The sequence below is a fragment of the Cicer arietinum genome, chromosome 3, assembly GCF_000331145.2.
Source record: "Cicer arietinum cultivar CDC Frontier isolate Library 1 chromosome 3, Cicar.CDCFrontier_v2.0, whole genome shotgun sequence".
In the NCBI taxonomy this organism is placed as follows: Eukaryota; Viridiplantae; Streptophyta; class Magnoliopsida; order Fabales; family Fabaceae; genus Cicer; species Cicer arietinum.
In genome coordinates this window covers 33,016,487-33,032,989 of record NC_021162.2, presented here as the reverse complement: position 1 = coordinate 33,032,989, position 16,503 = coordinate 33,016,487, and the positions used below count along the sequence as shown (strand labels likewise).

General features: G+C 34.2%; 1 protein-coding gene across 7 annotated transcripts in view; it reads right to left on the bottom strand.

Moving 5' to 3' along the window:
* Positions 1 to 10,750, bottom strand: part of LOC101499558 (ABC transporter B family member 26, chloroplastic-like) — a 30,743-nt gene extending 19,993 nt beyond the window's left edge. The window contains exons 1-9 of one of the 7 annotated variants that reach the window (XM_073366109.1): positions 10,279 to 10,414; positions 9,964 to 10,070; positions 8,671 to 8,798; positions 8,221 to 8,263; positions 7,840 to 7,884; positions 7,590 to 7,712; positions 7,400 to 7,503; positions 4,591 to 4,645; positions 4,437 to 4,507 (exon numbers count right to left, since the gene is read on the bottom strand). In XM_073366109.1, coding sequence (XP_073222210.1) covers positions 4,437 to 4,507; positions 4,591 to 4,645; positions 7,400 to 7,503; positions 7,590 to 7,712; positions 7,840 to 7,884; positions 8,221 to 8,263; positions 8,671 to 8,783 — 554 coding nt within the window. In that variant the 5' untranslated portion in view covers positions 8,784 to 8,798; positions 9,964 to 10,070; positions 10,279 to 10,414. Of the gene's footprint in view, positions 1 to 4,436; positions 4,508 to 4,590; positions 4,646 to 7,399; positions 7,504 to 7,589; positions 7,713 to 7,839; positions 7,885 to 8,220; positions 8,264 to 8,670; positions 8,799 to 8,885; positions 8,913 to 8,966; positions 9,224 to 9,963; positions 10,071 to 10,278 lie in introns of those variants that run through there. The other 6 variants (XM_073366105.1, XM_004513960.4, XM_073366110.1 and 3 more) reach the window with 6 other exon arrangements.
* Between the last annotated feature and the right edge of the window lie 5,753 nt (positions 10,751 to 16,503).

Sequence of the window (16,503 nt, the reverse complement as noted above, 5' to 3'; positions counted from 1 at the left end):
TGTAGAGCACACATCTCATCAAGCATTGCTTGCCTCCATTCAGGGTGGGATAATGTTTCACTTGTAGTTTTAGGAATAGAAACAGAAGACAAGGTGGACAAGCAAGTGTAATGTAAAGGAGAAAGACAATGATAACACAAATCAATATAATGAGGAGATGGATTACGGGTGGTGCGAATATCCTTACGAAGAGCAATGGGAAGGTCAGGCTCAAGTGGCAGGGCCGGATCCGGAGTTGGCGTCGGAGGAGAGTCTGTAGTGGGAACAGGAACAGGCACAACAGAGAGTAAGCGACAACGCTGATATGTTTGTAGTGGTCGAGGAGGTTGAGGGTTAGACTCGGCAAGTTCGATAGGAATATGAGTGGGTGGGAGAGGTATAACTACTTGAGGAGGTTAGGGAGTAATGTCCTGATAGGGCTCAGTAGTTATATGGGTAGGTTTAAAATATTGTACAGACTCGAAAAAGGTAACATCGGCTGATGTAACGTAGCGGTGTAGTGTGGGAGAATAACAACGATAGCCCTTTTGGCACCGATGATAACCGAGAAAGACACACTTGAGTGACCGAGCTGACAATTTGTCCAAACCGGGGGATAAATTGTGAACAAAACATGTGGACCCAAAGACACGAGGTGGTAGTGGGTGAAGAGGTGTATGGGGAAAGAGGACCGAATGGGGGATATTGCCATCAAGGACAGAAGATGGCATACGATTGATAAGGTAGCATGCCGTTAAGACTGCATCCCCCCAAAAACGGAATGGAACATTGCCATGGAGAAGTAAGGTTCGTGTGGTTTCAATGAGATGCCGATTTTTGCGTTCGGCTACCCCGTTTTGCTGAGGTGTATGAGGACATGATGTTTGGTGTAAAATACCGTTGGAAGCCACAAAATTCTGAAATTGATGAGACAAATATTCCTGAGCATTATCACTTCTTAAAGTACGAATGGAAATTTCAAATTAGGTTTTTATTTCTTGATAAAATTGCTCAAAGATGGAAAACAATTCAGTTCTTTTTTTCATTAAAAATAACCACGTACAACGAGAATAATCATCAATAAAAGTAACAAAATACTTAGACTCTAAAGTAGACACAATACAAGAGGGACCCCAAACATCAGAGTGAACCAAAGCAAAGGGAGAGGATACTCTTTTATTGACTCGATCGGGAAAATTACTACGGGTGTGTTTCCCTAACTGACACGACTCACAATGTAAATTAGACAACTTAGACAAACTAGGCACCAGTTTTTGTAGTTTGGTAAGACTTGGGTGTCCTAGCTGAGCATGGATAGTATGAGGGGACTCTGTGGCAGAGCACGTCTTGGAAGATGTAGAAAGGTAATAGAGGCCTTCTGACTCACATCCGACGCCAATCGTCTGTCCCAAATTTCGGTCCTGCAAGGTAACATTATCATTAGTGAAAGTAATAATACAACTATGAGACCGAGTCAATCGACTAACTGAAAGTAAATTAAAGGGGCATCCAGGTACATAGAGAACAGATGCAACTGAGATGGAAGGGAGGATGTGGACAGTGTCAACTCCTTGAGACCGGGTTTGAGTACCATTGGCAGAAGTTATAGTAGGTAAAAAACCAGATGTAGAGAGTGAAGAAAAGAGACCTTTATTACCAATAACATGATCAGACGCACCAGAATCAAGAAACCAAGGGCCGAGAGAAGATGAGTGAGAGAGGTAAACGGATGAGTTACCAGTGTGTGCAACCGAAGTAGGAGAACTAGAGCTCGGATGACTCTGAACCCATCGGAGAAAATCTTCATAGTTTGCTGGGGAGCCTCGTGGAGATGGTGTAGTCTGAATAGTTGCAGAAGGATCAAGCTGAGTTGCATTTATCGAAGGCGAAGGCTTACCATGCAACTTCCAACAGCGATCAATAGTCTGTACAACCCGATGACAATGCTCACACTTGGGACGAGGCTTAGAGTTGGATGGTCCTCCACGAGAACGATGTTGATTATGTCCCTGAGATGCAAGGGCAGCAGTGTCACCCGAAATGGAAGTAATAGACTGCTCAACTGGATGTTTTGCTGGTACTCGAAGGAGGATCGCTGAAGTAGTAGACATATCCGGAACAGTAACAGACCCCAAAATTTGATCACGGGTTGCAGAGTACTCCTGGGGTAGGCCATAGAGTGCAAGAAGCATGAAGAAGGTGCTGCGTTGATCCAACTCCTTCTTCTGTTCAGCTGGATTACTTGCAGCAGGAGGGAGAAGCTCATTAAAGTCATGAAGTGCACTATTAACGGTGCCAAGATATGCAGAAATAGAGTCATCGAGTGACTTCGGAGTAATGATATTCAACAAGCGGTGACAAACTCCATAGAGACGTTGTGTGTCGTTAGTATAGAGTGCATTTGCTTGACTCCAAATCGATTCACACGTGAGATGCGGACGGAAAATCGGTTTAACATCTGGATGAAGTGTAGACTTAATGACACTACACAACTGAGCATCGATCTGACTCCATTTGGATGTTTCAGTCACACTCACCTTTTCAAGGTTTTGGGTGAGATGATCCTCGTAACCTTGACCACGTAGCCACAGTTTGATGTCGGCAGTCCAACTATCATAATTTGATCCATTCAATTTTTCAACAGAGAGAGGAGAAGTGATGTAGTTGGTGAATATGCTCTTTGTTTCAGACTGGGACGCCATGGTCAGCACAGATTGTCAGAAAACGCGTCGGAACCGGGAAAACAGGGGTTGTTTGAACTGAAACTCGTATATCCGTAACTCGAAACTAAAAACTGAGGGCAGATATGGAAGCAGGGGGCCGAGGCGAGTGCGGTGGAAGAAGCGGCACCGTGAAAGGCCGCTGGACGCGCCGTCACGCGCGGTGGCAGTGGCAGCGCGTGGATCTCACGTGCGGGGTGTGCAGGCGGCGCGTGAGGGCGCGTGAGCAGGTTTCTGAAGGCGCGGCGGAAGGGTTTGGCCGATCTGGGGTGTACGACGCTGATGAAGTGGTCGTTCTTCGAGAAAACTCGTCAGAAACAGTGACGGCAGCGATAGTAGAGCGTAAACGGCTGAACAAAAATTGAGGAATCAGCGTATCAACGGCAGAGGGGGGGCAAATCGGAGTTGAGAACACGGTTTGCCGAAAAAATATTCACCGGAGACAGTGGGTCGACCAGGTAGTTGACGATTAGGATTGTCTCTTAGTTGGCTCTAAATACCATGTTGAATATAAGGAGTATTGAGAGACATATTGTGAATAACCCGTGTGTTTCAACTACACAGCGGAATTTCTTTATATAGACAAAGGGTATTAAACAACCCTAATTTACAGTAATACTAACAGGCCAGAATACTTACAGCCCATCTACTATAATATAATAGGCTAAATTACATTTGTGGTCCTTTAACTTAATTTCAGGTAACGTTTTAGTCCTTTATCTTTTTTTTTCCCGATTTAGTCCTTTATTCCTAAAAATATCAAATAAAGTATAAAAATATGAGTTTATTTGAAGATTTGCGTTACGAAATTGATGAAATTTGTATTATATTGAAGAATATAATTAAATTTATGAGTTTTGATTGAAATTTATTTTGAATTTTTGTATAAAAAATGATATCATTGTTGAAATTTTAAAACATAAAATATCAAATTGTTACTTAAAATTAAAATAAAGGACCAAGTCGGGAAAAAAAAAGATAAAGGACTAAAACGTTACCTGAAATTAAGTTAAGGGACCACGAATGTAATTTAGCCAATATAATATTTACATTATAATATTTAACAATACCTATAGTAATTAAATTTGTATTTACGGATATCTTTTGAAAAAAAAAGGTATTTAGACATATTATAACATCACTAAAATGTATAAAATGATTTTCGATGTTAAAGGTTCAGAGAGACCCATATTTCTAGAGTGCAATAGTCTGTAGAGACTCAGTTACCGTACAACCAGTTTTACATAAGCCATATTAGTAATGATACAGCACAACAGAAACTGTACACATACATACTCTAACATTACCCCGACAAAGGGTAGTTGAATGCTGCTGCGGAACACTCTGAGTTCTCTCCTCACTAAGGATGCCAAATCTGAGTTTCTACATAGGCTTTGTATGTACATCAGCAATCTAGTCTTCAGCTATTTGGCAACTGTTGAGAACTCTCTTTGACAATGTCTTGCTTAAAACGGGAAGAAATAATGGAAGAAGGATGGGAATGTAAGTGAGTTCGACAAAGTGACTCAGAAATTTTAACCCGCTTAATCAACTAAATGAGGAGCTTATTAAAAAGGGTAAGGTAATTACGCAACATAACTGAACTTAAAGTACCTATTTAGGACAAACACATAACTGAACTTAAAGCACCTATTTAGTACAAACGCATAACTTAAAGTACAACAGATGCAATTTTGTCTATAATTATATAATAAGGGAATGAACAAAACGAATTACCTTTCAAATTCTTCTTTTCCGGTTCCATACACTCGGACAGTTCTTATCAAACAAAGTGTCTCCTGAGCTACCTGTAATACAAAAGATATTAATAGTTAAAATAAGACAATGGTCAATATTTCAGAAACAGTGTCTACCAGTAGACTGTGTATACTTCATTGGCACAAGCCGTGAAATCTTGGGTTAACTCTGCTGCTTTTCTTTGATACCTATATAAACAAAAAATTCAAGCTTTAGACAATCAGCATTGCCAGAGAATAAGATAAGAGATATGTGATAGAAACCGGTACCAAACATAGAGATTGAGTGGTAATAATTGACTTTTATTGATGATAGAATAGGATTACCCAATGGGTTCCCAAGAAATTCGAGAGTCTTAGGTCTCTCCCTTCCAAGAATTCAAGAGCTGGGTCTGACCCATCCAAAGACCACTTTTCTGTTTTTCTACCTACCCCAAAACAGCATGCAATTTCCCTTTTATTCACACACAATAAATAACTAACTTAATAACTACATTTTCACAAAATAACTTGCACTAACTGGCCATAACTGCTCTATAATAATTGTTGAAGTTGTGGGATTTTAGAGAAAAGGAGAAGAGAAAATAATAAGGGTTTGAATATTATTGATAATAGTTTTATGTTAATTTGATTACAAAAGACTCAATACTAATCTCTATTTATAGAGAAACATAGACTCAATCCTAAATTAGAAACAAATCATAATAATAATAAGAGATATTCTAAGATATTTCTATGATTATAAATTGATCATAGAAAATAACTCAAGATACTATAATGTAATATAAAAGATATTATAAGATATTTTCTAATATTCTAACACTCCCCCTCAAGCTAAAGCTTACTAACCTTTAGCCTATTACAAGAAAATAATGTGTTGCTCTGTAAAATAAAAAAAGGATGGAAAGGCAACTCAGGGATGCAAGTGAAGCCCGAGAGAATTGCTATAAATATAGCCTAGCCAGATAGCTAGAATGATCATTTGCATGAGAGAAATTCATGGCAAGCAATTGAATAAAGCAAGGTATGTTCTTCTAAAAAAACTGCATTTGGAAGCTTCAAACCAATAATATCGGAGACTAAAAATATTTAAACTAGAATATACTTCAAGGAGAGAGCGGCATGATTCAAGGAGAGAAAGGCAAGGCCAGTACATCTGGGACAAAGATGGGGCCAGTGCATCTGGGACAAATTGTCATGCTAAAGTGTGAGTCATGAAAATAAAAGACACTGTCAAAATGACCATCAATGGAAAAAGAAGTCATCACTAATATGATTCATATGTAGGAAAAGGAACACCATCAGAATGATCGACGGTGGGAATAGAAGTCACTGTTATAATCTACTTGTAAGAACTAAATTGCATGACAAACACCAAAAAAGAAGCAACGCGACTCTAATGAAACAAAGCCATGATCGATCAACGGAGTGAGAAAATGCATCCAAAACAGGAGAGACAATGGTTGTTTGAACAATGACGCATATTTTTCGTTGATCAAAATTGGAAAGTAAGGGCAGATATGGAAAACATGAAAGAAAACCCAATCTAGACGACTGAAACATTGTGTTGAAAGGCGAATAGACACGCCTAAGCTCTAGGCTGTTGGCGGCGGCCCATGGATTGAACACGGAGGGTCTTGAAGGCAAATGAGTGCGCGTGGAACAACTTTTGGCATAAAAAATCTGGGTTGTGTAAAAAATCTGCCATTTTAGTGGGAAGGGATAGGGATTGGGTATTTTAAATGTTGGGTTTGTTTGGGAAATACTAGGCTCTCTAATTCCTAAAGGATTATGTTGGTTATTAGCAGTTTATTATTCCTATTGCAGCAAGTGTAATTTCCTATAGAATTGTTATATCAATAATAATATTCAGTTTATCATTCTATCCATAAGTCTCTTAAATACCAGTTTCTAACAAGATTTGAAGCTATATTTTCTAATCACAAGCAATATTTCCAAAAGAAAAACATATTTATTACCTTTTAAGTGTGACAGATAAAACCCTTCATCATAAATACGATGGTCTAGAAAAAGCTAAAGTCGTTTAGTTTGTGATACTAAACCAGTTCAAAGACAGACTAATAGAATAGCAACTAAGCAATTAAGAAGTAAACATGAGTATTATTTATGAGACAAGATGAGTAAAGTTCAATAGGATGATCCTACTGCCACATAGCAAGGCTCCCACTGAGAGGTGCATCACAACTTTCCGATTCTAAAAGATATCACGCATTTCACTCATTTCACGCCCCTTCATCCTCTGCCACATCAGCAGACTGCTTCTGGACCCTTCTATTCCTCCTAACATAAACCTGTAACTCGTTGGGCTCAGATAGTGTATGCACTAACTGTCCATTGGAACCCCAATTCTTGTTTGCAGCCCCATCACTTTATTATTGCCATTACAATTACTATCCCATGCAAATACAAGATTAAAATAAACATGAAGAATGAATGAAAAACTCCAAACTGAGACAAACATCATGTTCATGCTTACGTGAGTAGTTACTGGCATAACTTCATTACACTATCTCAGTTTATATAATTTTAATAAGCAAACAAAAACAAGAAGGATACATTATCTAAAAATTTAGAAAGACCAACTAGGAAGTCAATCAAAGGGGAAGGAAATCATAATAAAATTAAGCATAGATCAGAATAAATTGAAATAACATAACTAGTCCACATGATGTTGGATGCATCTTTGTAAAAATGAAAATAATGAAAGAAAATTTAGGCTTATGATAAATTCAATAAAACATTTTTTTAAGGTAGGGAACAGAGAAGAATTTTTTTTGAAGAAAGGGAATACAGAAGAATTATCAAGATAAAAAAAAAACATGAGTACAACGAGAATAGAGTCTAAGTTATCCTCTTAACAAGAAGGCAAAACAAAAAGAGAGAACCAAATGAAATAAATCAAGAATAGTTATCAATGATTACCTGCCATAAACCAGGAAAATTGCAGATAATACAGAACAAATCATCAATGCAGATACTGCTAGAGGCCAAGATAAAGCCACTAAATTAATTATAGCTCCTGTTCCCTAGATATCAAAGAAAAGAACAGGTAACGAGGAGAAAAGTACTGCCATCAAATTTAGTCAGAAGATTAATATGGAAAAATTAAGACCTGCAATGTGTTGCGCAATATCAACTGAAGATCATTTCCTATAATATTTGAAAGCCGTTGACAATCTGCTGTGATCCTGCTTGTCAATGTACCAACTTTTTCTTTATCAAAATAGGATATGTCCTACATAATACAAGCCTAGGGTAACCATAAGAAAAGAAAAGCAGAGAAGCAATACTAATAAAAAACCAAAATATGTTCAAAAACACCTTAGTTATCCCAGGATATTTTCGCTGTGTAAAACATATACCTGAAAAAGAATGGCTATATACAAGTTTTCTCGTAGACGCTTTACCTGAAAAATGATATGGAGAATTGGATGATGTGCTCTCTATTAAACAACACTAATAGTACTTACAAGTTACAAGAAAAAACAATAATCTGTATTGGAGTTTAGAGGGGAAAATCTTATACTACTAGAATAAGAATTGTAAGTGAACTATAGAAGGGCACTTTTATTTGTTGTAAAACGCTATCCTGAAATCATCCTAGACTCCAATGACTACATTGTCCAGCATAAAATTCACAATGATACAAAGCAATGGCACAGGTGGGATAAAAAACTCTAGCATACAAAAGCTGAGGCATTCAAAACATCAATTGAAAGTAGGTGAGATCAAAAACCACTCACCAAGGTTACATTCAAAATTCCAAAGCAGCCACTTCGCAAACCACTGACATTCAAATGAGAGAATCAAATAACCACACACTGAATCTTAATACTAAAATATATAACAAATAGATCATAATACCAAGAGGAAATTAATTTTGAGGCAAGCACTCCTTGTTTGGACAATAGTGAAACTAATATAGACAATAAGGAATTTTACAAAAGGTTTTTTCACCTAGCACACGGGTCGTGTGTTTTGAGAGTATCGAGATTAGTAGCCTCCTACTTTTAAACTGTGTGGCGGCCTGGTTACTTTAGTATAAGCTCCTTTTTTTAGGACAAGATTTTTGATTAGCATAGAGTAAATTTTGGTTTTGTACCTTGGATAACCCTTTTAATAATAATCATAGCTTTTGAAAAAAAGTGGCTAAAAATAGGTTAGACAAAGAAATTAAGCTCTATACAAATTACCTGCATATTCCTGAAGTAAAACATAGTAGAACCAAAAACATTGCATTCCTTGAGAATGCCGCATTCTCACCACTCTGTGCTGAAAATATTGACGCTGCTAATATACTTGGCATAGTGATTTCGGAAATCTGCAGCAGCAGATACAAAAAATGATTGGCAATTAATATTGAAAATTAATACAGTGAAATAAAATATAAGAAATATGATGAAGCTACAGTGCTACGCATATATCATGAAGCACCAGTCATCATTTTATGAAAGCAGTGGTATTCCCAGAGCCTAGGTACATGGCTAACCTATGTACATGAATCTAATTGCTACAACTCTCAATACTAACATTAATCCCAACAACAATATAATCTAAACTAAGGCATTTTAGGCTTTTTAAAAAGTCCATTAAGCTAAAGAGGTCAGGTTTTGTGAGTATTTGAGCTAGTTATCTCAGGGTTTGCGGTCCCTAAGTGATGACAACTTGCATATGTGCCACACAAGCACCAGTTAGTTTCTGTTAAAATGTTATATAAGCCCTGGGTGGTTTGTTTAGTTCCTGGCAGTTTTTACTGCCTTAGAATTAGTTAAGAATGGGTGCAGGATTGGCCCCAAATGAATGAAGGATAAGCATACTATTAATCCCTGTGGCTGTAATCTGAATCATCAATTCATTTTGTCAAAGATTCAATTAATATATAAAAATTCTATCTTAAATTTTCTGCATCTAATATATTTTAGGCCATCTAAAAATCTTTTAGGCTTACAATGTAAGCCTTAAGTAAAAATAAATAATACAACATTATCATTATTGTTGTTTTTTTAGAATTACACTTTTTAAAATTTTTAAATATATATAGATACTATACATTTGTTTGCCTCTATAAAAAAAAGCTTAAGTTGGTTGACAACTATAAGGGCTTAGGCCTGTATAGAGGTAAACACGTGGCCTAAAGTATTTCATGTACAAAGATAGAGAACAGAAAAACCATTGTTACCCAAATTGCAATAACCAGACTTCATTAGAAAGAAAAAAAACCCAAAAAATGAAGTTATGAAAATCGTGATTAATTGTGCAGATTGTTCCCTGAAAGTATTAATTGTGCAGTCATGGTCCCTGATCTACAAAATTTCATCCTTCAAGATTAGAGAAGATGAAGTTATGAAGATCGTGTATGTGTGTGTGAAAATGTGCATAAAACATTTTACACAAGACAATTTATGAAAATTAAACTCTTATTATATTACTTGTAAAAGTTCATTGTTTTGAATTGTTATAGAAAAAAATAGTGTTCTAAGGACTACCTCACTAGAATGTCTGACATGTGTCTTATAGGTGTCGCACACAAACACGTCTATTTGGAGGGGTGTACCAACGTGATTCAAAGTAGAGATTAATTTTTATACACGACCTGAAAAGTTTTACACTCACAAATCACATTCATTTATCTAAATAAATTTAAAAGTAATTATAGTTAAAGTCTATAATCCGACTTTTGTGACTGACAAACCGTATGTAAAATCCTATAGGTGAAAAAATTTACAGGGACAACGGAAGTTAGAAAGAATTCTTGCATAAGCGAAGGGTCTACCAAGTATAACTAATCAAGAAACACTCACAGCAGCAATGACAAGGGACCCGAACGCCACAGTCACAACCCATCGCTCATCGGCAACCAACTCCCACATTCGTCGGAGAGCGACAATCGCAGCCGTAGGTTCCGCTTCGTCTTCCCGGTGGTTCGGCAATGTCCACCAATCGCCTCCAGGTAAAACTGATGCCAATAACCCGACCCGTTTATGGAACCTAGGGACGTCATCTGAAACGCAACGGGTTTTAAGGTTGCAGATTTTGGATCGACCTGATTTGGAGAAGGAGAAGAGAAAACGGGTGTGGGGTTTGTTGTTGTGGTTGAAGATGTAGGTTTGGGATTTGTGAGTGTGGGAAACGGTAAAGGTTTTGGAGTGTGACAAAGGAAGTAAATTTGAAATGGAGGTTGGCATGGCTATTGCAAATGCCAATTTCTATCCTTCATATTGGAGGAGATATATATTGTTCGCGCTGCACCACCATGGAATTTTAGCCATTTTTTGATTATTGGTCATAAATATATCTTTGGTCGCTCTTTTTATTTTATATTTGTGTAAATTTGTTTTCAACTTTAATTCTGAGTTTAAATTTATTTTAAAATGATATATACTCTTTCGTGACTTTAAGGAACATTAAAAAAATTGTAAGATGAAGAAAAAAAATTGTGACGAAAAAAAAAAGTGATAACTGCGAAAATTAAATAAATATATATGTATATATATATATATATTTTTGTTTCTTTAAGTTTTTATTTTTTTATTTTTGTTTATGCACGTTGCCTTTTTTACTTTTATTGTTTCTCTTTTTATCACCATTTTATAACTGTCACTAACATGAGGGATGATTTTAAAACAAATTTGACCTTATAGTTAAAGTTGAAGTAAAAAAATATTATTGAAACTTAATTATCATTATTTCTTTCAACCATTTTATTATGAATCATATTTTTCCAGTGATGTCCATCTTTTGGTTTTTCATATTTCTATAACTTTAATTCTCACAATTTTCATTAGTGGATGAATCAATTGATGTCTTTAACTCTATTCTTTTATTTATCTATATGTATCTCATAAATAGAACTTACTTTGTTATGTAAAGACACATTTTAGAATAGCATAATACAAAAGTTTCAATCTTGTATATTCTTATTTTTCTCTCTTTTAAGTTATTTCTAATACATTATCACCACGAAGCTCTAACGACTTGAGATAATATTGGTTCTTACTTAAGTAATGCTACTTATTGAGATAATATTGGTTCTTACTTAAGTATTGCTAATTATTGATATAGGCATGCTTTGATTTTAGTAGGTTCTTGTACGTCAAGAGCATTATAAAAATCAACTCATATTTTAATGAAGAAAAAAAATGTCATTTGTTTTGGTGTTTATGGTGTCTTGAATTCTTTATTGTTTATCAGCCTATTAACTCATGTACTCATTCAAATTCAAAACTATAACCAACATTCTATGGAATATTTGTTTTATCTTGCTCAGATATAGGATTGATTTGGGATCATATTTTTAAAATACAATTTTAGTACATTGTAGTTTGAAAATCGTCCATTAATACTTTTTGAGTATAAGCGTAGAAAGATTAAAAAGTTTTATCATTGGATTGAATTATTCCTATTAGTTTTTCCTTCACGATGTTTGTTTCTTTTGAAAAGATCCCTTTTGATAGAACAAATAGCATGTCTTGCATATTCTTAAAATAAAATCTTAAAAATATTTTGAGAGGACTGTTTTATTATGAGGTTAAAGTATATTAAGAATAAGACTCTTATGTTATGAGGTTAAAGTATGTTAAGAACAAACTTCATCATGGTAAATAGGGACATTTTGCCTCCAAAGTGTGTCATATATGTATCCACGGAATAGATGGTTCGATCTATAATATACCATTAACGAGAAAATTTAATTGGAATTTCAATGTCCAAATTATTGTTTAGTGTGTCATGACTAATGTTTTGTCTTTGTTTTTTTGTTTTGTTTAGATTACATTCAAGCCCTTGAAATTGACAAAGCTCAAACAACACAATAGAAAGATGGAAATGTTATTATAGAAATCCATAATAGTTACAGATTTTTCTTGCATTATGTTTCATACTTTAAGTGTATTGTACTTGTATAATAATAATAATAATAATAATAATAATAATAATAATAATAATAATAATAATAATAATAATAATAATAATAATAATAATAGTAATAATAATAATAATAGTAATAATAATAATAATAGTAATAATAATAATAATAGTAATAATAATAATAATAGTAATAATAATAATAATAAAAATAATAATAATAAAATAATAATAATAGTAATAATAATAATAATAGTAATAATAATAATAATAGTAATAATAATAATAATAGTAATAATAATAATAATAGTAATAATAATAATAATAATAATAATAATAATAATAATAATAATCTTTAAGTGTACTTTGATGATAATAAATTTTTTATATTTATTTGTTGTTTAAATAATTATTTTCTTATTGTTTTAAATTTATTCTTATACTTCTTGTTTATCTACTATTACATTTCTGGATAGAATGAGTGTTGAAACTAACATCAATAATAGAGATATGTATTTCACTGATAATTCAACTACCTACAAAATTCTCATGAATAAAAAATATTTCACTTATTTAGTAAAGCAATAAATCGATGTTAGTACCATATCTGACACTACTGAAGGCTTTGAAAGAGCTAGTGTGGCATTATATATGGGGAACAAGTTGCATATTGAGAATAAATTATATTCCTCAAAGTCTCATATAAATTTATTAAGTTTCAAGGATATATGTCTAAATGGATGATATCATATTGAGACAAGAAATAAAGGTACTAAATACCTTTGTATCACAAAAACGTGATTTGGATAAAACATGTGTATTTAAAAAAGCTACCTGTTTTTTTTACTATGCTTATATTAGTACAATTGAAGCTATGTAATTATAAATCATAAACTTACAAATGATAATAAGTTTGTTGTTTGGCATTACCTGTTGGGCCATCCTAGATCTATAACGATGCGAAAAACAAATGAAAATTCATGTGGTCATCAATTGAAGAGCCATGAGATTCTTCAATTGAATACGTTCTCGTGCACCTCTTGCTCTCAAGGCGGGTTGATAATAAGATCATCACCAACAAAAATTGTAAGTGAATCAGTCATTTTTTTAGAATGTATACATGGTGCTATTTGTGGGCCAATACACCCACCATATGGACCATTTTGATATTTTATGATTTTAGTTGATGCATCAACTAAATGATCACATGTTTGCTTGTTATCACGAGATTACTTGCTCAACTGATTTAAATAAGAGCCCATTTCCCTTATTATCCTGTCAAGAAAATACGTCTTGACAATGATGTTGAGTTTTCGTCTCAAGTGATAGTGTTTCAGCAAGTGTACTGAATCGTTGCAAGTAATAATAAAACGGTAGTACCGAGTGTCGAACTCAAGGATTGCGTTTTACTATTGAATTATAATTGATTACTAGAATTGAACAAAAAGGTTCCCAAGTTGATTGAAATAATGTTTGAAATTAACAACAATAATAAAATTGATCTTTTATAATGAGAAAAATGCCAGGGATGAGTTTCACTTCGAATCCAACCTTGGTGTCTAATTTGATCCTAGTTACTGAATTCCTTTATTGAATTATTACCGAATTCTCTTTATTATTCTTGCCCTAATGTCTTAGTGGCAGAACCTTTAATTCCAAAGTAACCCCTAATTCCTTAGTGGATTTAAGATTAGAATTAAGCATTACCGTATAGAAATTCTCTTGTAAATTATTGCTTTGCAACTAATTTAATTGGTTTCATGACCTGCATCTATCCCTAGACTACAAATTCATGAATTTCTCATCTCAAGCATTCGTAAAGTCCACTTCCGTTTCAAAATACAAATCGTAGAACATTTTAATGTTGATCAAGCAATAAAAAGCATTAAGCACAGAGATGAGAAAAACAATTCAATAAACTCATTCATATAACTAGAAATCAAATCAGAAAAATAAGGGTTTCATCTGGTTACACTCATCCCTAACAAATAGGGTTTAGTTACTCATGACAGAGATACAAAAGATAAGGATTAAAGAAGAATTACAAGAATGATTCATGGATGATTCTTGATAAAACTGCTTCAATGGCGTTAGAAACGGCCGTCTTTGAGTTTCTATGTTTCTATGCTAGGGCACAAGTCTCCCAAGAGTCAAAAAGATCCCTAAAACAGTAAAAATCTGCGTTTTTATGGTTGCTGGTGCGCGTCGCGCGCCCCAGGCGCGCGTTGGCAGAGGCCAAACCTGAGAAATGCGCTCCAGGCGCGCTCTAGGCGCGCTCCAGGCGCACAGCATCTGTTGTCTGATGTATTTTGCATTTGTCTCATCGTTTGCGTCTGAATTTGGTCCCGGTGTCTTCACGAAAGTTGTAGAGATGGATCGTATCTTTCATTAGCACTTGGAATGACACTAATTGGACATCTAGAACTCCAGATATGGCTGAAATACTCCACATATGTCATGTTGATTTTTCACCAAAATTCAGCACTGCACTAAAACAAAACGCAATGTAAAATTACGACAAATTCCTACTTAATCAACGAAATAAAAACAAAAAACATTTTATTAACTCAAAGAACAAAAATCAACAAAATATATCAAATAAATCCTTAATTTAACTGATGATTGAGGATAAATAAGACTAAAATAGTGGGAAAATATGCATATGATGAAGAGTCATCACAACCCCAAACTTAATCTATTGCTTGTCCCCAAGCAACAATTAATTTCATATTTGGTCCTGTTAAATGCACACTTAAATTCAATTTCTCAAATTACATCAAACTCAAATTTCAAAGTTCTTGCTACTGCAAAACATTCATCATGCTCTATGGTTGTTTTCAAAAATACAGACAACAAGATTTGTACACCTTGGCATTCATTTATCAAATTCAACTCTCTCTTCACACAATCTCACCAAAATTTCTCTCAAGTGTTTAGAAAGGTTTATGAATTTATCACTCAAATCCTAGAACATGCATCACGCTACCATAGGCTTGAAAAAATTCTAGTTAGCAATCATAATGCAGTAAATACATACATTTTTGGAGGACTTTTGGGTTGTAATGGGGCTTAGGTAAGGGTAGGACATCTAGAACTCCAGATATGGCTGAAATACTCCACATATATCATGTTGATTTTTCACCAAAATTCAGCACTGCACTAAAACAAAACACAATGTAAAATATCGACAAATTCCTACTTAATCAACGAAATAAAAACAAAAAAAAAATTTATTAACTCAAAGAACAAAAATCAACAAAATGTATCAAATAAATCCTTAATTTAACTGATGATTGAGGATAAATAAGACTAAAACAGTGGGAAAATATGCATATGATGAAGAGTCATCATCAAGCCTAATGGGTATTTCCCATTTCCACTTGAATACATGCAATTTTTCATGTTGAACGCATATTCACATTAGATCGATAAGTTATCACAATTTTCCCATTTATAATTGGTTTTTGGTCAAGAACCTAATATTTTCCATGTAAGAAATTTTGAGTGTGCATGTTCCAATTGTTCCACCATATCGCACTAAGATGGGTCGTTGGGTATATATGTGGAATATGAATCTTCATCTATTATAAAATATCTTGAACAGAAAACATGAGATTTATTTACATCTCAGTTTGCTAATTGTCATGTTGATGAATCAAACTTTTCAACATTAGGGAGAGAGAATAAGCAACTAGAAATAGAAATAGAATTATCATTATCTCATCTTGATCATCGAACCAAACAATGTGAACTAGAAGTTCAAAAGATAATTTATTTGCAAAGCTTAGCAAATCAGCTACTAAATGCATTCACCGATCCAAAAAGTGTGACTAAGTCAATGAACTAGTTGTTAATGCTCCAATCAAAATGGATGTCCATGTTGGACAATCCAATATTACAAATGAGTTTCAATTGTGTCTGAAGTGTGGTAGACTATTCAATTCCAAATAATGAAATCCTCAAACAAGAAATGAGCTAAAAAGAAATATGGCCCAAGTGAGGATATATAAACTCTAAAAAAGTCTTCTAACATGATTAATATTTCAATCCCAAAAGAGACTAATTAGGTATCTTAAATTCATGAAAATAAAGATATCTCAATAAATTATGTCACTAATCGTATTCGATGGAACCGACATAAAATCAACGTTGATGATGTTTTT